Source organism: Antedon bifida, chromosome 6 (genome assembly GCF_963402885.1).
Source record: "Antedon bifida chromosome 6, ecAntBifi1.1, whole genome shotgun sequence".
In the NCBI taxonomy this organism is placed as follows: Eukaryota; Metazoa; Echinodermata; class Crinoidea; order Comatulida; family Antedonidae; genus Antedon; species Antedon bifida.
In genome coordinates this window covers 15,773,588-15,797,449 of record NC_136231.1, presented here as the reverse complement: position 1 = coordinate 15,797,449, position 23,862 = coordinate 15,773,588, and the positions used below count along the sequence as shown (strand labels likewise).

General features: G+C 32.0%; 2 protein-coding genes across 4 annotated transcripts in view; both read left to right on the top strand.

Moving 5' to 3' along the window:
• Positions 1–4,645, top strand: part of LOC144845788 (RYamide receptor-like) — a 61,642-nt gene extending 56,997 nt beyond the window's left edge. Inside the window, exon 6 of the transcript XR_013612590.1 lies at positions 4,631–4,645. The gene's annotated coding sequence lies outside the window, so the exon portion shown is untranslated. The remainder of the gene's footprint in view (positions 1–4,630) is intronic.
• On the top strand, positions 87–19,033 carry LOC144845787 (telomerase reverse transcriptase-like). 3 transcript variants are annotated; one of them, XM_078703221.1, is made up of 30 exons: positions 87–219; positions 2,914–3,121; positions 3,285–3,408; positions 3,701–3,751; positions 4,123–4,223; positions 4,792–4,883; positions 5,233–5,604; positions 6,227–6,309; positions 6,678–6,748; positions 7,090–7,181; positions 7,608–7,778; positions 8,011–8,081; positions 8,516–8,662; positions 9,094–9,190; positions 9,509–9,546; positions 9,900–10,013; positions 10,391–10,438; positions 10,655–10,758; positions 11,237–11,333; positions 11,827–11,991; positions 12,626–12,700; positions 13,099–13,224; positions 13,508–13,592; positions 14,531–14,623; positions 14,725–14,805; positions 15,278–15,387; positions 15,912–16,041; positions 16,848–16,953; positions 17,670–17,772; positions 18,165–19,033. In XM_078703221.1, the coding sequence occupies exons 2-30, from the start codon at positions 2,949–2,951 to the stop codon at positions 18,228–18,230; spliced, it is 3,186 nt and encodes a 1,061-aa protein (XP_078559347.1). In that variant the 5' UTR covers positions 87–219; positions 2,914–2,948; the 3' UTR covers positions 18,231–19,033. The 3 variants fall into 3 exon arrangements, with proteins under 3 accessions (XP_078559347.1, XP_078559346.1, XP_078559348.1); XM_078703220.1 differs by having other exon boundaries at positions 92–254; XM_078703222.1 differs by having other exon boundaries at positions 98–148.
• The last annotated feature ends 4,829 nt before the right edge of the window (positions 19,034–23,862 follow it).

Below are 23,862 nucleotides of genomic sequence, written 5' to 3'. Positions count from 1 at the left end.
TGTGTACGCCATACTGTGTATACTCTCAACTTACAGAGGGCGTACTTTCAATTAGTTAAGACGCAGAGAGCCTGCTGTGAGAGTCAGACGCTCGCACAGCGGCACTTGAAAGCTGATGTCGCCTAGCTAGGAGGAGCTGATATGAGAGGTAGCCTACTATTAACTAGACTAGGCCTAGCCTTTTTGGTGCATACATACATTCGTTTGTGAAAAGTTTTGGTAAGAAGGACATTTCACGATAAGGGGACTAAAGGGTAATGAAGTTTTTGTTTGTTTGTTATGATTTTAGTGTGTTTGAAATAACAGAAGAAGCCGGAGAGTTAGGCCTATTTATACATGATAATGTACGACGCGAGAGAACAAATAAAAAATTGGCCGCAAAACTGAAAATCTATGGAACGCCAAATTCGCCACACACTTATATTTATTTTTATCCATTTTTTGTAATTTCGTCATACATTAATAAGCGGAGGTCCAATAGCTTGTATAGAGAGGTCCCATTGCCATGTTTCTACACACTCAGCACACCAACTTTTTTTGTTAGCTAATACCCTGAGACAAAATAATCACGAGGTGTGCCGTTGCAAATTTACTGCGGTCACCTTGAAATCCAAGATGGCGTCCAAAATGGCCGCCATTTTATAGTGATGCACTTTATTGTCCATAACTTAATAAATATTTGATGTATTTTGTTGAAAATAAGGTTGATTAATAGCTATTTACATTATCTATTCAATAAAATAATTTTATTTTAACTTTACTGTAATGAAATAACCTTTTTTAAGCAAAAATATAGAATTTTAGCAAAAAAAATCAGAAAAATGTGTGATATACCATATTTATTATGTTAATTAAGGCAAGAAGCCATAATTATTTTTTTTTTCAGATATGCACAAAAACTGACCCACAAATAATTTTTCATGTATTTATTATCTAACATGACTATTAAATAATTAATAAGGAAGAAGGTTTAATTATCTATAAAATAAATCTATTTTCATCATAATCGGTTAAGTATTTAATGAGTTACAACCGAAAATAGAGTACCCGTCACTTACTTAAATAGCGCCCTCAACTTAATTTTACTAAACATTATTAAATCCCTACTACCAAACTTAATCGTTAATAACTTATGTTTGCCCTTTCACAAACACATGTAGTTTACACATTATTTCCAGTATATAGTGGGTCAGTTTTGGTGCATATCTGAAAAAAAAAATAATTATGGCTTCTTGCCTTAATTAACATAATAAATATGGTATATCACACATTTTTCTGATTTTTTTTGCTAAAATTCTATATTTTTGCTTAAAAAAGGTTATTTCATTACAGTAAAGTTAATAGATAATGTAAATAGCTATTAATCAACCTTATTTTCAACAAAATACATCAAATATTTATTAAGTTATGGACAATAAAGTGCATCACTATAAAATGGCGGCCATTTTGGACGCCATCTTGGATTTCAAGGTGACCGCAGTAAATTTGCAACGGCACACCTCGTGATTATTTTGTCTCAGGGTATTAGCTAACAAAAAAAGTTGGTGTGCTGAGTGTGTAGAAACATGGCAATGGGACATGTTAACGAAGCATCATTTTGGCACTTGGACCTCCGCTTATAAACAAAAAACATTTCTTACAAAAAACGCCGCTCGCTTGTTGACGTAACAGTTTTAAAGATATATTGTCCCCCTGAAAAATATTTCTTATTTCAAATTTGTTTTTGAATGTGTCATTTTATTGTCACATAATAGTTATTCAAGTTAACCAAACAATTATTTACCTGAAAAAAATGTAATTTAAAGCAAAAAATACTTAAATTGTCTGTGTCAAACAATGGTTTTTGTTTCTTTTCTCATATATATTATATTTTTGTTACAGAAGTGAATAACTTTTGTATTTGAAGTAAAATACAACAAGAATGCATACTTTGATATGTCATAATTGTGCAATTGAATTAAAAATACTGAATCTGTAAAAGATGATGTGCTTATTAAATAATTTAAATAAAAATGATGTCTAAATAATATTAAAGCCAATTTTAGACCACTAAACAGACTCAATTTCTGTCACTTTTGTTTATTTTATTGCTAAGTTCAAGTCTCTGGGTCACTTAAGCCTAGATGCTAGACAACAAATTGTATCCTATAACAACCAAAAACTTTACTATTAGTATTACTGTATATGGACTGTTTTGATAATAATTCAATGATTATCTAACAGCGAATTACAGTATTATAATATCAGTCTAGATTGACAGTCAAATGGGACTCATTGTAAATACCAGCCTAGACAGCCAAAATAATGTTTTGATTTGACAGTAAATTTTTATAAGACTGGCCTAGGTTGACAGCAAGAACAAAGTCATTATTTATTGAACAAGATTTTACTTCTACATGCATCTCAATAATGCTGTATTTATCAGCAAATGTTTTCATAGACTTTTTTCTTTTCTCCCAGATGTGCTTTGGGGTTTGTAATTTGAGCATGACTCGTCCTAGTTTACAAAATCTAAAAAATGTCAGCCTCTGGAACTATAACTTCTGCTTGATATAGCTTCTGAATGACTAGTCCTCTGGGGATATAGCTGGCTAAAGCAACAGTGTGAAAAACTAGGCTGCTGTATAAAACTGAAAAAAATAATCAAATTTGTATAGGAAAAAATAATTTATTATTAGTTTTAGGGCCTGCTAATATTATTAGGCCTAGCTATCTCTCTGATGGCTAAATGTATTCTCAAAATGTATTTTTCAAGAAAGAAAATGTTATTTTCGCAAATGATGGATATAGAAATTGTTGTTGAGGGGCCACTCAATTGATTGACCTAGCAACGAACAAGCAGGCGACAGGTAGACTCTTCATTGCTTGCTTATATTTCATTCCTGTCTTTCATTTGATCATATTTTGTTTTAGGACAACTCCAGCATACTACATTCATAGCTTAATAAATGCAACATGGACTGCTAACAACCAATTGGAAAAGAGAGATGGCTGAGAGTAGCAGCGAAGTAAAATATAAACGAAAAAGAAATGCCACACTTGAATGTTTTGGTGAACCTCTTACATTGCTGGAATATCTATCACCACACGCCGGACTGATTATTCAATCGGACCCACCAAGGTGCATATATTTTTAATTTTTTTATTATACATTCCAACATACACATGAATCAACATGACCCACCTAAAAATCTGACCTTAAATGATAAAACAAATGTTAATAAAATGGTGACTGTTTGTACTCGTATATTCTTATGCATTTTACCTACATTTTCTGCTTACAGGTACAAAAAGTGGTTATGGAAAACATTGGTTCTTGCAGATCAAAAACCTGATTTATCACTGATGGACAAGCCTACCTCTTTTGGCACTTCTACCCACAGAGAAGTAGTTATGGTGGCTATCAATGTAAGTTATGTTTTGGAGGTTGTACAATATGTGATGAAATTTAGCATTAACATTCACTACTTCACTAGAAAATATTAAAGAGCCGTTTTTACTGAAGTTTCCAAACAATAAGCATAAACAGAGGTATGAATGCCAGGCTACTGATCTGGAGGTTGTGGGTTGAGTCTCACCTGAGAATTTTTTTGCAAATATACATAAGTTAAACTATGTCAGAGTTACAGTAGGCCAAAAATCTTCGCAGCACAGTACTAATTGAGAAATTAAATGTTATAAATGTCTTTTTATCATTTAGAAGTTATTGAGCTCAGGAAAAGAAAATGTCTTGACTTTTGGACTTTTTCAGGTAAGTGTACAATCGATGTATCTATCTAGGATGAACTGATATTAAGACCATCCAAGTTTAGCTGCTGTCAATGATTAGTTTTTAGTTATGTTGTGACCGAAAGAAGTATGCCCTTCTACAATCTCGCCTCCTCAGACTGAGGGTAAAGTTAGGAATTACCTTTATGATTGTACTACAGGCAGTATATTTGATTAATTTAGTTCAGGATAAATCTTTCCTTCCATTTCCTTGAGTTTAATAGTAATAATAAAACGTCAACTTAAAATTAAACGCCTATGTCTGCTAGTTTTCAAAATATTAATCAATTAATATTTTCAGTCATTTATGAAGGTTAATAAAATAAACTGCATACAATACATTTTTTTTTTTAGTACGTCAAAGGAAATTTTGACGATTCCAATATAAAAAGTCATAATTTTTCAAACAATTGTGGACCGGTATTAAAACCAGTTTGGAAAACCCTGTATAATAGGTAAGTTGGTATTGTATGTAAAACCACATTTCTGTCAAGGTCATCAAGCTAATATCACGTTGCACTTTACTTACCGGTAATGTTTTTTTCCTAAAATGTTCAATTGTACCCTGTCTCCTTTTACCTTTTCCTGTTTGGCTACTATTCTAATTGTTTTTACTCAGGGTACCCGAGTCTAGGACTTACTCATCTTCTCCTCTTCTTCTTCCATCTGGACACTATTGAGTAAAAAGTGCAATTTATAAAGTACTACTCCTCCCTTATTCGTTGTAATATTGAGCTGGGATTTGGCATGAATATACTACAGGGACATGTCCTCAAAACTACAGAGCCGGATTTTTAAATTTCAAACCGGATGCAGCCATATCACGTCTCGAAGATGGTACCGTATAGCCGTATTTTGGTAGCGAGGTTATTGATGTGTATGTTACATCCGGTCTTATGACGTCATTACAGCTTCTTTTGCTGTACCCCGAGTATCGCACATTGTGCTTGTTCCCACAAAACAGCCGTAAAAATGTGCTAAATACTGACAGAATATAATTTAGCGTTATGATTTAACTTGTAGGATTGGTGAAAACTTGATGCTGCATTTGCTCTGTAAGACTTCATTATTTATTCCTGGTGGATCAAAAAAGTGTGCTTATGTTCAAATTACAGGTACAGTAATTAATTATTTTTTTTAGATTTTATTCCAAACTTTTAAATGTCTAAAATCTACATAAAAGCTTCACTTTTAATTTCTTGCATAATGTGACATTGCTATTGTTTTTTTAAATAAATAAAATGTACTGTATAAGACCAAGTAATAGTCCCTGGAGACTCTAGTTACGAAATTCAAACAAATCAGTCAGTTATCTACCCCACCAAAGTTGGCGATAATTTGTTCATGAAGCCAACTTAGCGGATATATCAAGTAAGCCTGAATGTATGAATCTATTCTAAATTAAGAGGTGGGATTTGATTGAGGATGGGAATAATATACTCAAGTATCATTTTTTTTTTAAAGGAAAACCAATTTCTGGCATAAAACCAACAGTAGTAGAATATGTGTTACAGAAAAGGCGAAAAATAGAAAAAGAAACTGGATCTGATGTTAAGAATCCTGATTCAAAGGACCTCAAAAGAAAAGGATGTTATGAAGATGTTAAACCCTTGAAGAAATTCAAACATTTAAATGATTCCAAAAAGAAGAAAAAGATAGAAGAAAAAAATCATTACATTCAACAAAAGAAGTTTAAGAAACACTTTCTCTCTGAAAAAAAGGAAAAAAGGTGGGAGGAATTAAGCAAGGCTACTCCCTCTAAACCAGATGATAGATGTTTCCTACCCATCAAGATTTGCTATAATAAAAGTGGTGTTGAGAAAATAAATAGTTCTAGTAAGTGGTGTAGTTGGAATCAAAAGCATTCGTTTGAAAAAATGTGCAACTAATCGAAGCACAGAATTAATTTGTGAAAATAGATTTACCTTGTGAAAACAGGATTTAATGACAAAAACTACCAAAGAAATCCCAAACCAATAATCATTTTTTATCTAAAATAGATTGAATTACAAAGTGTATTACTGTAGACTTTTCAAAGCTTCTAATACTACACTAAAATCATTAGAATAACATTTTTAAAAACCCTGTTAGTTTACTGTTGACGTTTCATCAACAGCCTGTAAACTTCTAATTTTTCAATTGGTCTGTAAAGGTTGTTACAGACCAATCCAAATCTTTTGAAGAAACATGGCTAATAAAATTATTTGAGGTACTGTACGTTATTTTGGTTTAACAAAAAAGGAACCAAAAATTACTTAATAAATTTAAATATTTATTTTGGTTGTTTAATTTCATAAATTCCAATAGGAATGTTATACTATTTGTACTATGTAAAGAACTTCTTGTAATATGAACATTTCTTTAATGCCATATTCCAATCTTGTATTGCTTATTCAAAACCAAGATACCATTTTTATGTACTCAAATATAACTTTTTCCTGTAATGTTTTTCTTTCAGGTGTACTTGAGAGGCCCATTAGCCAACGGTCTGTCCGTCAGCTTTTAACTTCCATTTTTTTCAGTGGAAGTAAAAAGAAAAATGTAATTAATTCTTAAATTGTACATATAGTTTTATATTATTAATGTTAATTACATCACTTATTGGAAAACTTGCGTGAGTCTTTAGTAGTCATTGGACTTCTGGTACTGTGACAATACTCTCTCTAACATTTATATAGAAAAGTAAAAATAGCGTTCGGTTTTACGCATTTTAGTCTTGTGCACAAGTGGTGTGTTGGATTCATGTGCATGGTCTGACAAGAAACTTTTTTATCCAGGTCATTATCAATATTTAAATATCGCACAAAATATGTAATTGTTTTATAATTCAACAATATGTAATAAATTAGGATGTTTGTATATTACTGTAGTTGTTGTCAATCTGTAATATTTTGTCTAATTTTTTTTAGAAGAACAAACGAATTCCAAAACGTTATCTAAAGATTGAAGAGCTGTTAAGAGAATTTCTGAAACGACACCAGTGAGTACATTCTTCAACCATAACTGTATTTATCATTCACAAAATAGAAATGAATAATGGCAAATTAATAATTTCTTTAAAAATCTATACTACCATTAATATGACCATTTGTTTTTGTCACTTAATTTATAATGTTTTGCATGTTCATCATGAAAACAAAAGAGTTTAAGGCTTCTCTTTTAATAGGTCTTCTCTAGAGTCCATTGGTCATTTTCTATTTATGGCATATCACAATAATATCTTAATTGAGATACAGCCACTTTTACCCACAGTGTTGTAATTTACCTATTTATGTGTATTTATAACTGACATAACAGATTGTTGGAATGTTTACCTTTCAGGTATTGTTCACCTCTCCGTTTTCTTGATATCTTTTGTAAAGTTCCGAATTGTTTAGAAGAAGAGGATCCTTCTACTAAATTTAAGTGCAAAGGTATTTAGATATAAATAAATTTGAATTTCACTAGACTTCGATATTACTATAAGTGAACTTTATTAGTGCTGAAGTCACAAGTTTGCTCACAGATAAAGGTGTTCTACCACAATTATGTGCACCTGGTTGAAAATAGTGGCTCACCCCTCAAACATTTGGCTACAGGGTCAAGTGTAAGTTGATGACCAAATGTAGGCAATGTCATTATACCTAAAGGAAACAAGCCCATGGCCAGGATTTTGCCACAAAAGGGAAATAATTATCATAAGGTAGATTAGGTAGGCTTATTTACTACCACTTCCACTTCTTGTCTCTAGTTTGAAAAGGGCACTTCAGGCACCCCTGGCTGTGAGCTCATGGTTGACTAATATCATGTCTGCACTGTAAGTTCAAATATATAATTTTAAGTTTAATTCTTTTTAACAGGAACGAAAAAGAAAGTATGTCGTCAGTTTACAATGCCAGATGACATGGAGGCTCTGATTGGAATGACCTCAACCAAAGAGGAGGTTTATGCTTTTGTAAAGAACCGACTCCTTCAGAACATTCCACCGCAAATATGGGGCTCCAAGTCCAACAGAAATGCATTTCTTAGTTGTATCCTTTGAAAATGTTACTGTTGATGCTGGAAGTTTACCATTGACATTATTGTAGGCCCAGTGACTTTGGGGAAGATATGCATATGTAGATCCAAGGGGTCCAGGCGGCCTGGGCCCTTTATTTTTAGTGTTTAATGTTTTCTGTTGCATACTTTGTTACCATCAATCATCATATTAAAGTATTTTTAATTAAGGTTCTTTAAAGTGCCCTTTTCCCTTAATAAACAAAGATGTTAAAATGTTTCTATCGCTTGGAAGATTGGAGAAAATAAACATACAGGAGCTGACTAGTAAAATAAAGGTGACTTAATAATATTGATTAATTTATTTATTTTAGTGTCCAAATTAACTGTCATTTCATGGTTCTACAAATGTTTTAAAGAATGTGCTAGTAAATCAACCAAATTGTGTCCCATAACTTGACATAAATTGCCACTGTCAGTAGTTAATAAACATAAGACCATACTGCGTTGAAACACCGGTTCTCGTCAGATCACCAAAGTTAAGCAACGTTGGGCTTTTTTTGGGGAATAGCGGCGGGTGCTGAATATACTGAAGAGCAATGGTGTAAAGAGTAGGGTAGGGTATCATCTCCCAGTGTGCTGATCTGGTAGACGCTGCACTGCTGGCTGCCGTGGGTACATGGAGGGCCTAATCCGAATTTCTTCTGTTTCCAGTTAAGCTTGAGGACCAGAATAAATACATTTATCATATACTATTTTATACCATTTGTAGGTAACTGATTGTGAGTGGGTATTTTTGGATTATGATACAACAGGTGGTACAAACGAAATTCTGAAAACCGTAATAAACAAACAAAAAGAAATGGTACATGACCTATATTACTGGATCATGAGTGGCTATGTGATGCAACTGTTACATGTAATGTATATGATTTCATTTTACATTGTTATATCGTCCATTGCTGTTGTAAGATACACAGCCACTTGGCAAGTGCATAGTAATAATAATAATGGTAGAATTAGCGCTTAATACAATTTTTCTAAGAGCTTTACACACAAAAATGATCCATAAAATATCCTAAGATAACACAAATGAACCATTTACGCCGCTCCGTTCTCCAGCACTTTGAAGCTCCCATATAAGAGCTCACAGGAGCTTGAGTGAAAAAGGCATCTATCCTATCCTATACTAAAATAAGAAGAAAAAATATGTTGCTGAAGACATTTTCATTGCAACATTGTATCCATGCTTGCCTAGTCGTACAAAAAAATATATGCTATGGTGGGTTATAGGGGTTCTACTGTATTTCTATACAGTTTGTTAATAGTATTTATTTTCGTTTTTTATAGACTTCATTTTATGTCACAGAAACGCATGTATCAAGACATGAGCTGGTGTTTTATCGCAAAGTTGTCTGGAATAAAATTCATAAATTGGCATTAGAAAGTAATTATTTATTTATATAAATAGAATAGTATTCCGAAATAAGAGAGAGTAATATTGTATTCACTTATATACATTAATTTAAATTGGTTTATTTAGAATCCAAACCTTCCCAAAATACTGCAAAAATATGTCATGTTAATTAATTGTGTATGTGGATATATTGGGAGGTGTGTCTAGGCGATGACCCGCGACACATCAATGACCTAAGTTGGTCGTCACTCATCGCAAATCAAAAGCTCCCTGAAATGAGAGTAAAACGTTTTATTGTTAAGACTTTTAATTATAAAAATGTTATTTCTTTTATATTTTACACCAAAGGTGAGTTGAAGAATGGGACATTTAAGGCAATAAATAAGGTAAAATACACATGATGATTCATAACTATAATTTTGAGATGCTTAAATTATTGTTCTGTTTCAATTATCTCATAATACTGTAAGCCATGCAATGAATTGAATTTACCCAATTTATACATTCTATTTTAGAATGATAATGGACACTTCCCAGTTAGTTTTTCAGTAAATGGTATTTGGTAGTTTTTTTGCTGTGTCCATCATACCTACCAATTCTGATTGTTGTGTATTGCATGACTCTTGTTAATATAGTTGTGAGTACACTGTTTTTGTCTGAAGGGATCTAGCTTCTGGGACTTTTGATTTTTACTTGTGATTTTTCATTTTGGTAAATTATAAATACTTTTTGAATCTAGACGGATGCTACGGAGTACTTGGCCAAGTATAAATGCGGACTGTCAAATTTGAGATTTGTTCCTAAGCAGTCAAGTTGCCGGCCGATAGTAAACACCAGAGTATCTGGGAAAAAAGTAAGCAAAATATAAATTAATTATAATGTTAAGGGTAATAACAGTTTACAAACAACACTGGTTTTATTTTCATTTTGATCATAATCTTGAATGCTATTGAACCATTGTCTGGCTAGAATTGGAACTTGTTTACAGGATAATCAAGTTCTACAGAATGTTCACAGTTTCTACATATATTTGGCCCAATTACTGACATAGGAAAATGGAGATAAATAATTTTTAAAAATACATACAAGTTACCATTGTTCTGCATTTATAAGAAAACATAATAATATGGGTAAAATCAACAACCCACATGACAAATTGCTCTAATATGGCCCTGGCATGATTGTGTTGTACATACTGTTAAATTAGCCTTGTTTTTGTTTTGTTTCTAGGCCCGGTCAAACCAGAGGGTAGTGTTTGATATTCTTACTGGCATTGTGGTAAGTGGTATCGCTGCTTAAAGTTTAAATACTTAATAACAACTGACCAATGCCATTGGCCTACCTTCATAATAACTTTTGTGTCATTTCCTGATCATTGTAGTTAAACACTACTTCTTTAACGTCTATTGTTTCCTTCATACTATAATGCCCTTTTCTCTAAAGGCTTTCAAAATGCATACTTTTCAATTTGTTTTGTCTTAATTTATTCTGTAGAGGAATTACCCTTCTATGATAGGAGCATCTTTGAAAGGCTTTTCAGATTTCTACCCACGCTGGAAAAAGTTTGTTATATCTCAACATAGCAATGCCACAAAAAGGTATATATAGCATATCTTCTACAGCTGAAAGTAAATAAAATACATTTTGTGGTACTCAGTTTAGTTGGAAACTTATGAAATAGAATTCGGCCCTTTACAGTCTCTAGGCAGCCACAGTGGTAGTACTGTACCTTGACAGTACACAGGAGAAAGATGACCTTTCATTCATAGGACAGGCAATAATGACTTAATGCCTGTACTAACTCAGTACCTTACCATTGTTCCATGTTTCGTGTTTTTTTTGTATTACAAGTACAGTAGAACCCACCCTTTGGGGCTCCTCATTTTTGGAGACACCCCTATTAAGATAAGACCTTTCTGTGAAACGAACGAAGGGCAATATACGTTTTAAAACTGCAGATAACCTTTATCTTTGTTTGGTCCCGAAGGTGTCCCCTTAATAGGATTCTACTTTATTGATTAAATGGGTGAATAATTGGAGTATCCATGTTGAACACAAATGTACTTATCTTAACAGACCATTATATTTTGTGAAAACGGACATCCAGAAATGTTTTGACTCAATCTTGCCAGATAGATTGCTTACCATTATTACAACAACTCTTGAAAAAGCTGTAAGTTTTGTTTATTTGAATCTAGCTAGTATGGGTTAGGGCTGAATATAATATATTTGTGATTAGCATAGAGCAACCAGTCAACAATGTCATTGAACATGGATGAGGCTATAGGCATGTGCATGAAAGTTTATATACATTAGGCACAGCGGACTGTGCCAGAATAGTATTATGCACCAGGTTGGCTGTTGGATGCACAGTCTAACATGCAGATACTTAATGATAGTTTGACCTTGTCGTTGAAACATGTGAGCGTGTCATTGGCACAGATGGCCTGATAGTTACTACCATTCAACATACAATACTGGATGGTCCACAAACAAACAATCACAAATTGGGAGTGAACAGAGTGTCTGATCAATAAGCTATTTAACTGAACTAATTTTATTGAATGTTCATCAGGTGCTGTATATAAATATATTCTTGTACTAGCAAAACTGGATTGATCAGATGAATATACCAAACCTGTTTTAAATAAAGTTTTTTTCTATAGGCAGGATTTTTTGTTGTCGAACCCTATACTGTTGTTGCTAGGCAATGCAATAAAGTCAGCATAAACTATAAAAGAATAGGATTCGACATGGCGAAATACAGAGCTGATTATATTACTTTTGTGGCTAAAAATAACCACAATAGTAACAATGTCTTTATAAATAAGGTGAGATTTTATTTTCTTTTGATTTAATCTAGGAAAAAATAATTCAAACAATATTTTTGGAAATTTTACCAGGAAAGAGTAAAATTACTTGTACTTGTAATTTTAGTCTTCCCTCGTTTTACCGATGATGATATCAATGGAGTTTTAAATAACAATAATATCTAGTGTACCTACAAACATTTTAAAGTAATCCAAGCGTTCAACGCGACTCTACAGCTCACTATGTCGGATGGGCGGTCGGTTGGGCGGTCGGTAAACACTAACTCAAATTTGAGCATGCGACTGCAGCCATGTATATGCCCTTGTTTTTTTTTTGGCTACAAGTATTTCTTTATTTAATTTGTAAGGTCGTTGTCAAAATATGTTGACAGACACATTTCGGTTGAAATTGAAAGGAACTAAACACAACTGAAAGCTTTGAATCGAGTCAACAAAAGCGCACACAGACACTGATTCCTCTTTCAATTATGAATCGCGTCGCATACTGTATGCAGTATTGGATAACCAGTTACAATCAGTTCCATGTTGACATAAGTGTTCATATGGATGTTTAGATGTTGATTACCTAAAAACTTAAAGGAAATCCATTTTAATTAAATGTTTTAATAATTCAAAGTACTTTATACTTTCAAAGGTTTGGACAAAGTTTTATGGTTCCAGAGAAATCGTGGCTATTTTGAAACAGCTGTTAATGCACAATATAGTAAAGGTATTTTTGTGTTCTTTATATTATTTTGTTTAAAAAGATATGCTAAATAATTATTTTTATTTATTTTATTTTTTGATTAGTTCAATAATGCAGATGCAACTCATATTAACATTAAAATTATATTAAAATCATCGCCTTTCCTATACTTACTATGTTCGATTGATTTTAACCCATGAAACCCACAAACATAGGATTATAAGTTTAAGTTAAGTCAATTAAAAGTTGACCTTAATGTTGAAAATAGGCTCCTATAGAGAGTGGGATCCACACATACCCACTCTTGTACCCAGTGTAATAATGTAACCAAATTATATTAATTCATCCACTTTTTTTTTTTCGAGCATGTACCGTATGTATGTATACAATATTTGTTTGTTCACACTTTATCTCAAATACAGGTAGGCGGACGTTTTTTTATCCGTCAATGTGGGATTGATCAAGGTGGCAGCACTTCGGCTATTTTTACTTCACTCTACTATGGGTATATGGAGATATGTCACCTTTATGGTATTGCTGACGATGGGGTAAATGAATTCATTCCCTCAATTTAGGAATACAATATATTAATAGAGCATAATAAATGTGCACTGTATGTATGTATTATCAAAAAACTCATAAAAATGCTAATTCCTGTATTCACGATTCACGACAGACATCGTCATAAAACAAAATTAAAGTTATCCCACTTGAGATTTATGTTGGCACCTGAAAGAAGTTTGATTATTAGAGTTAAAATTTGTTTGAATTTCCCACAAACCATGCATTTCGTTTATAAAAAAAACCCCAAATATTTTGTTTATTTTAAAGATTCTAGTCCGTCAAACAGATGACTACTTATTTGTGACTAGAGACAAAAAGAAAGCTGAACACTTCTTGAATGTACTACTTCCTGGTAAGTTGAAAAAAAAAACATTAAAAAAAAATTTATAATTTGGTTTGGCATTTTCAATAACGGCAAAACAAAGAACTAGATAGTAGGAACCACCTTAAAACTCCACTACTCACTACTCAACTTGCATGTGTTTAGTTCTAAAAATGGTAAAGATAATTTATTGTGTAAGTTTGGGTGCCTACCGCAATTAGTCTAACCCAATCACAAATGACTGATAATTCAAATTGTCGCTTGTGATTGGACGATTATAGACACATTACTTTGCATCATAACAGGAACAAAGGTTTAAGCTTGGTTGGCACTTGGACGCAATGCAACAATGTATGCGCAATGCAAGTGAGTTAACCAATCCCATTTGGATGATCCATCGTCTTGCATTGTGTCAACAATGTATGCGCAACGCAAGTGAGTTAACCAATCCCATTTGGATGATCCATCGTCTTGCATTGTGTCAACAATGTATGCGCAACGCAAGTGAGTTAACCAATCCCATTTGGATGATCCATCGTCTTGCATTGTGTCAACAATGTATGCGCAACGCAAGTGAGTTAACCAATCCCATTTGGATGATCCATCATCTTGCATTGTGTCAACAATGTATGCGCAACGCAAGTGAGTTAACCAATCCCATTTGGATGATCCATTGTCTTGCATTGTGTCAACAATGTATGCGCAACGCAAGTGAGTTAACCAATCCCATTTGGATGATCCATTGTCTTGCATTGTGTCAACAATGTATGCGCAACGCAAGTGAGTTAACCAATCCCATTTGGATGACCCATCGTCTTACATTGTGTCCAAATGGAAAACAGGCTTTATTGGTATATCACAATTTCATCTGTCTATAAACAGGGTGGAATTTCAGTGAAAGCTCTCTCGTAAGAGAAATTGTAGAAAAAAAACAAAAAATACAACTGTAATAATTATTAATTTTCTAGGAATTGAAGGGTTTGGTTGTAAAGTTCGCTTTGATAAGACACTTGCCAACTTTCCTTTCACTTACAATGGAGAACAAGTTGAAACTTGTAGTGGTAAGTGATGAATATATTGTATACAGTACTGTACTTAATGTGTCAATTACTAACAGTAAAACACGGATATCTTGGCTTATGATGTACTGTTGTTTTTTCAGGCTTATTTCCATGGTGTGGAATTTTAGTCAATCCAGAAACACTTGATGTTATGAACGATTATTCTCGTTATGTGAATGTTGGTAAAGACTTTATCTCTTTTTATTGTTTTTTTAACTTGCTATTTAGCTACTTCAAAAGATAAGATAAGATAATAAGATTTATAAAGTGCACATATCCACAAGGCGCAAAATGAATGTGATCATTTTTTTTTCCAAAATCAAGGAAGTAATATTTAACCAAGAGACAAACACTTGGTGGTTAATATGCTTGCTAACCATGGTCCGTAGTTCAAATACTTTTAGAATTCCTATTCCTCTGCATTCTGATGAAAATTTCAGCACCAATTTGAGAAACTAAATAGATTATGAATGAAAAAACAGTTCTTCTTCACCTTTGCTTTATTTACAAGAAGAGTTTTATTAATCTAAAGTGGTACATTTTTTAGGTAGAAGTTTCTTTTCTAGATCATGTGATGAAAACACTTTCCTAGATTTATCGTTCTACTGTAAGCTTTCCTAGTTTGATAATTATTGCCATTTTTATCCTTTGTAGACATGCGTTTCACTATGTCCATTACAAGGTATGGAGATCTGATAAATAACATGGAAAGTAAACTATGTCAAAGTATGTTTACAAAAACCGCTATTTATGTTGATCCCAAGGTGAGTGAGTGAAACATTTAACAATTTCTAGGATTATTGCAAAATTAATTTTATATATATTTCACATTTTTTGTGATCCCTAATTTTATGAAGTATGAATTTCACAATCATTTTTGTGATTTCATCTTTTTGATTTGTAGAAATGTATTCAACAGGAGTTTACTATCTTATATAAAAGATATTTATTTCATACTATGCCTTATACCTACCTTAACTAGGCTTACCTAAACAAGCAATAATAGTGCATTGGTTTTAATAATAATCTTGAATCTTTTCTTTTCAAACAGTAGCACAATAAAACATATACATTTACAAATAATACAAATAATACAAATGTTGATGCCACACACTTGAAAACCAATAAAATAGTCTAAAACTTGAAATTTATTTTATTTATTTATATATTTGTCCATCCAGCCGAAGCTGATCATTACAATTTGACATTAACATACAACAATTAAAAAATAAATTAAAATTAATAGAATTTATAAATCAAAACAAATGTCATGAAATTTTTATTATAGATCAACAAAAAGGAAATCTGCTTGAAGAATATTTATGAAATGTTTCTGTTGCAAGCTTACCGTTTCCACTCATATCAACGCACCTTGCCGCAGGAATATAAACCACAACAAAATCCAAAAGCTTTTAAAGGTAAGGTTTTAACCCTGTCGTTATGCAAATGTATTCATCCCACCTCTGTGAGGACATTTTTAAAAGTAAAATGGTAATTTTGAAATTAGTTAAAAAAAAAAACCAAAACAGGTTTGATAATTTTTATACATACTGACATAATATAAATAACCTTCAAAGATAAGTTACCTTTAAATTGTATAAGTCTGCATTAAAGTTAGATTTATAATTGTTTATTGTAAATAACCTTTGACCTCAGATAAATAAAGAACTTGAAGTGACCATTTTGGTCTAATTATACAGAAACATCGTAAAAATAAATTAGCCAGTTATCCCAAGCTACCTGGGTTGCTTATATAAATTGTTGACTTTTCAGTACATAATGATTTTACTTCAATGTAAACTATGATCATGCTTATTTATTCAAGTGATCTGTTTTCTCAATAATGCAATATTTTAAGATTTGTAGTTGAAACATTTTAAGTTGGTAATAGTGTAGAAAGCGCAGTAAAATATGTCTGCTGTGGCTAAAACAAGTTTGGTGAAGCTCTTAAGCTCTGTCTACATTATCAAACTTTATGTGACAAAAAAAATGTGATGTGCCCATAATATGGACACGATAACATCTCACTACCATATTTTGGCATATCACTACCATATTTGGGCACATCACACTTTGTCAAACTAGTTTGATAGTGTAGAAAGAGCTTTACTCTGCTCACTGACTTCTATGTTTATTTATTGTTTTTAATTACATCATTATTATCATGTATTATGTTATGTATGCTCAGTATAATTTCACAGCTTTATCCTTGTCTGAACTGCAGGTATGCTGTTTAGGTTGTTTTCAAAGTTCTACAGACGTACAGTAAAGAGGTTTTACTTAAAGAAACAACAAATGCCATTTACAATCACTCGATCTGAAGTTATCTGGTAATAACATTGGTCAATTTTTATTTCTTGTTTCTTAAAAATAACTAATACAATTTCTAGAATTACTGGGCCTGGGTGATGTGATTATATATGTTTGGAAGGTTATCTTATTCATCTCTATTAAACTATGCCATTACATTCTATATAAATTTAAAACATAAACCTAAATATACAAATATTTACATTCTATATAAATTAAAGATGTATTTTCCCCCTGAAAAACATTTTTGGTTGGTTATGCCATTTTAATGTCACATAATAGTTATCCATTTTGACCAAAAATTGGATCGAAAAGAAATTTATTTATCTGAAAAAAACTGTAATTTAAAGGAAAAATAATCAAATTTGCTGCCAGCCAATGGGTTTTTGGTTGAATTTAACCATTTATTTTCTCATTTTATAAGTGAAAACATTGTTTTTTTCCTGTTTTTTCTACTTATTAAAACTACAAAATAACCTATTCAAAGTCTGATTTAATTAATCTTCTTTTTCATGTTTTTGGGGGACAATACATCTTTAAGAATATAAGCCTAAATATACAAATAGTGTGCGTAATTACCAGTATATGTTTGATGTTTACATGGCCTACTGTTTGGTAAAAGTGCTTTATGCAAACTTTGCAATAATATGATACTAGAATACTGTAGTTTAAATACAGAACTGAGTAAGATCTGCTAGAATACTGAGTCCATTATGTTAACATTATATTTTTTTAGGCTTGGTTGTAAAGCAGCAATAACAAAGTTTGAACAGCATCCATCATTGTACAAAAAGTTTATCAAACTTTTGAGAAAACAGCAACAGATACCAAAACCTTTGGTAAAATGTCTTCTGTATTGTGATTTGTTTTGTGATTTGATGTGTTTTATTTAAAACATTTTATTTAAAACGATAGTCCATGCAAGCAATACATGGTTCCCACAAGCTGCATGAAAGTGATTTGACAATTATATTATATTATTTTACACTATATTGTCTTTCAACCCTGTTAATGGTGACGTATGGGCACTGTAGGGTGATGAAATAAAATTAAATTAAATTACAATCACCAAGTCAGCTTGTTTTAGGTGAAGTTGCTTGCTTTAGTATCTTGTGAAAACCTAGAATTAGTGACATTAAGGTCTCATATACCTGGGCCATTTTACCCAAATCATTGTTTCTTTTTACATTAGTTTGACTTGAACTATGTATTGAATTTTGTTTTATCATAGAAACCGCTCCTGATTGATGCGACTTTGCCAGCTCTCCCGGAAGATTTCAAGTCTATTGTCTCTTAAAATGAGAAAGCCTGGTATTGTCAAATCCTACAGTAGTCTAGTAGGCCTACATGTGGTATATGTAATAAGTAGTACTCTATTTATTTCTATTTGTTTTGGCTAATCTATATTATAACAGTGAAAATTACATTATATTCGATTTATATTTTAATACTTGTTTTCTAAACAACAAGTGATTGATATGCATGTGTTATACCATGGAGGAATTCATTTGGTTATACAATGTTACATTTTATTGTTGACCCACTAACGCAGGGTGATTGCAATTACAAATATACAAATAATCTTATTTATTTATTTTTTACAATTTATTAAACTTATCACTGCAACACAGATACAAAGCACAGAGCAGCAAAATAAAAAGGATGACGAGCACCTCTTTCTACACCCCCTTGACAGATAACAAAAACATAAAACACATACATCTAAGATAAAAAATATCTAGATCTAATCTTATATAGAACATACTTCCGTGGTCTGTGGGATGAAGCTCCCAGAAATTCATGGTTTAAAGGACCACTTTGTATTAGACTTACATGTTATATTTTAGCAGTAGCTCCTTGCGGGCCATATAATGCACTCGTGGGCCGCATTTGAGAACCCCTACACTAATGTATATTGTGAAGAAACACTGAAATGAAAAGGTAAAATATGGTACTTCATACATACATATATATATATATATATATAGAAATTATGATCTCTTTTGTAACATTAATGTAATATCAGATGAAGAAATCCCTGAAGATGCAATTGGATGTTTTTTTTGTTATTAACAAGTTTTACATATTTTAATATGTAAAATAATGATTTTATTTCTTCAGAATATAAACAAATGTAAAGCTTTAATACTTAAAAGTATTAAAGCTTTACATTTGTTTATATTCTGAAGAAATAAAATCATTATTTTTAGATTTCCTGTAAAATGAAATGTTAAATTATGTTTTGTAAATTGTTTATGATTTGGTGGAAATAATAATTGTGTGCAGAGTGAAGAAATCATTGTAGAAACAATTCTTTTAAATTGTGTTGCATTTGGAGGATATTTATTTGTTCATGTAAAAGTAAAGACAGATGGTTGGAAGGTGTGAGAAATCCAAATTATATTATGGTTAGGAATTTAAACTAACAACGTGGATTCCAAAACGATGCTTGATTAAAGTTTAAAACAAGAAATATTTCTTACCAAAAACGCTGCTCGCTTGTTGACGTAACAGTTTTAAAGATATATTGTCCCTCTGAAAAAATATTTTTTATTTTAAATTTGTTTTTGAATGTGTCATTTTATTGTCACATAATAGTTATTGACATTAACCAAACAATTATTTACCTGAAAAAATGTAATTTAAAGCAAAAAATACTTAAATTGTCTGTCAGACAATTGTTTTTGGGTTATAATTAAACGTTTCTTTTCTGTTTTTATACATGAATAAATATTATATTTTTGTTACAGAAGTGAATAACTTTCGTATTTGAAGTAAAATACAACACGAATTCATGCTTTGATATGTCATAATTGTGCAATTGAAATTGAAAAATAAAAAATACTGAATCTGTAAAAGATGATGTGCTTATTAAATAATTTAAATAAAAATGATGTCTAAATAATATTAATTTATTATACTAAACAGACTCAATTTCTGTCACTTTAGTTTATTTTATTGCTAAGGTCAAGTCTGGGGGTCACTTCATCAAGCCTAGATGCTTCAAGTGTCAACAAATTGTATCCTATTACAACCAAAAACTTTACTATTACTGTATATGGACTGTTTTGATAATAATTCAATGATTATCTGACAGCGAATTACAGTATTATATATATCGGTCTAGATTTACAGTCAAATGAGACTCATTGTAACTTCCAGAAATAATGTTTTGATTATTTGACAGTGAATTATTATAATACTGGCCTAGGTTGACAGCAAGAACAAAGTCATTATTTATTGAACAAGATTTAATAGATTACTGTCCACATGCATCTATATAATACTGTATTATCAGCAATTTTTTCATAGACTCTCTTCTCCCAGACGTGCTTTGGGGTTTGTAATTTTACCATGACCCGTCCTAGTTTACAAAGTACCAAAAACGTCGGCCTCTAGAACTATAACTGCTGCTTGCTTTAGCTTTTGAATGAGTAGTCTTCTTGGGACGTACCTGGCTAAATAAAAATAATAATATTTAAAGCAGCAGCGTGAAAAAAACATTTTAGTACAAAAGAATTTGCCTCTCTACGTCGTAGAAAAACAGAAACGCGCCCTCTCTGACCATGTTATAAGTTACCAACTTTACGGATATAACGGGCCGAATTAAGGTAGCCTAATAAAGGCGTTAACCATAGCTAATAGTTTAATCACACGTGTGTGTGTGTGACCTATAATAAATAAATAAGGGATGGCAGGCTACAGGTAGGCCTACTTCGAGGGGAAATTCATCAAATTGTTTCATCAAAACAATAACTCATAAGGTCGGAAACATTTAGAACATAAATAGATAATGAAACCAAATTTTGAGTTCTCTTTTAGTATCAATCTTTTCATGTTACGTGCCGTAATAGAAGGTAACAGTTGAACATGCATATCACAATAAATAAATAATGGTAATTAACTAATTAATTCACCAATCCTAATGGCATTTTCATCAAGTTTTAACAATCTTTGATGTCGGAAACATTCCCAATAATAGAGACTCATTTTGCAATATGTTAGATATTTTATTCAGCTGGTACTTTTAGTACCTTGATATTGGGAACATTTGAACATAAATTCGCAATAATGGATCATAATTGTGCAATGAAGTCGTGTCATCTTGTTCATATGATGTGGGAAAAAACTTTGGATGAGATATGGGGTGAGCGAAATTCTAAGCAAGCTAAATACATGATACTTATTTTGAGGTTGGAAAAAAGCACGTGAATTCGCAAATAATTGAACCTAATTTTGCAATGAAGTCGTCATCTCATTTGTTCATATCGATGTGAGAAAATGTTTGGACGGGAATGTGGTGAGCGAAATTCTAAGCAAGCTAAATACATGAGTTATTTTAAGGTTGGGAACACAACGTGAATTCGCAAACAATTGAACGTAATTTTGCAATAAAGTAGTTTGTTCAGATCATATTACAATGTGGGAAAAAGTTTGGATGGGAATGGGGCGTTGAGCGAAATTCTAAGCAAGTATTACTTCGAAGTCGGGGGAACCTTAAATTCGCAATAATGCAATGGAACCTAATTTTGCAATGAAGTCGGTCACCTTGTTTGATACGATGTTGGAAACACGTTTGGAGGGGTGGACGAAATTCTAGGAAGCTAAATACAGTTAGTTATAACACTAATTATTTTGAGGTCGGGAATATTAGAATTTATACTTAAATGGAACCTAATTTTGCAATGGAGATTGCATGCGTTATTTTCATCTCGGTTGTTCGTTCCATCAATTATACGTCGTACATAATGTGGAACATGCATGCACTGTTATACTTTGTGGGGTGATGAGAGTGGGATGCTACTGTAATCAAGTTAATATATTATTTATTGACATACAGTAATTTAATTAGCTATATCGATGGAATAGTAGATTAGGCCTATATTTACACATTTGCAGCCTTCACTATTTATAGAATAAATCAGCATTAAATAAGCCAGTGGGTAAATTTTTATGGAATTCATTTAAAAGCAATATGCTATATAACATTGAATGTGAAACATATAACAATAAAGAAACAAGTATAGAAAAATGGGTAACTTTAAGAAATACTATTATGCTAATATAATTTCTAATTTGCTACGATTATCAGAAAAGGAATTCACTGTGATACGAGTTACAGGTGGTACTGATCTGATTTTATTTCGTTTCATCTTGTATATAAATCATTGTATAATCCGGGTTGTAAAATGAAAACAAACAAATGAAAATCTCACAAATTCTTTATGTGTAAAATATTTTAAAACGAGATATAGATGATAATGATGATCATTGTCAAGTGTATAGAAAAATATGAACATTAATGAAATAGGAGGTAAAATACGGAATTGATAAATGTAAAAATGTTACTGATGAATTGTAACGACATTGGGAATTAACAAATGTGTTAAATAATATGTTTGCGCCACAAAAGAGAGAAAAAAAAGCTATCGATGGAATGGTGGGTACGAAATCCATGATAATTTAGCTACTTAGCTGAAATAAATTCGACGGGAACCTGATTTCACAAGAGGACCTCTTATATGAGTTTGAGGACTCCGTTTATAGAGGACATCTTAATATCTGTTCTAAAAACTCCTTAATATCAGTTCCAGAATTAACCTTAATATCAGTTCTTTTCTAATGAAGAATCTGGGCAATTTACAATCAAGCAACAACACCTACGTTCTACGTGAATTCTACTGTACGTGAACTAGCCTTAATACCGCCTGATTACGGTATATAGGCCTACAGTATTAGCTTCAGAATAAATGACGACGCATTCTACAGATATTTAAAAAAATAAAAATATTAAATTGGCTTCGTCGAAATGTTGTACCTTGATAGACAGACCCCCAAGCACAGGTAAATCCTCAGATTCTGCTTGATCACAGACAATCTGCACTGCTAAAAAGCAGTAAAAAGATTTTGGCACACAAGGCGTATCATATAATTTGCGGACCATGACCGAAGCACTTCCGCTTCGATCTATTCGACGAAAATCAAAAAAGGATAACTATTTTCTGCTTTATATTTAATTTAATGTAATGGTGATCTAATAACAGGCGTAACAACACATAATGCATATTGTAGTTTAATACTGGCCTAAATATGATTGTTTTATATAAACTGTATTTTAAAAAATGACAATAGAACTTCATTTTGCAATAGTACCTAATTTGGCGCCTTAGACGCCAAATTAAGTGCGGTACCTCATTTGGCAGCGGTACCTCATTTGGCGTGACAGCGCCTAATACAACGTTTCTAAGCGCTTTACACACAAAAATGATCCATAAAATATCCAAAGATAACAAGAAGAAAAAGAAATTTAGCAGTACACCGCTCCGTTCTCCAGCACTTTGAGGCTCCCATATGACTGCCGGAAAAGAATTCACAGGAGCTCGAGTGAGAAAATGGCATCTGTCTATCCTCCTACCAAAATAAGAAGAAAACAGATGTTGCTTAAGACTTCTTTTTTTTCTTCTAAATGTTGCCTCTGTTAGTCTTCTATCGGTAATCTTACCTTGGTTCCTGTCCAACCTGTATCCGGTGCAGATCCGGTTCACGGCACCCTTCTGAAATTCTCGATAGAATTAGCAAACCTAAAATAATTACCGTATATTTATTCGAATAAACGTCCGGGGCGTTTAGTTGTTTTGGTGTAGCCTAGGCCTAATCAATAATATATTATTGTATTATTATTATTAATATATTATATAATCATTTTAATATATAGGCCTATATATATTTCCTCAATGGTAACATAATGAAATACATTCCACCAGAATACAACACAATATCAAAAAGTTTTACTAGAATAGGCGACAGTTAAATTTGTATAAAAATATGAGGTAAATCGTAGATCAAGGAATTCTACTAATAAATACTATTACAATATTGATGTGCTGGCGTATGTGGCGGAGGCGTTTTACTCGATAAAAGAAAATAAC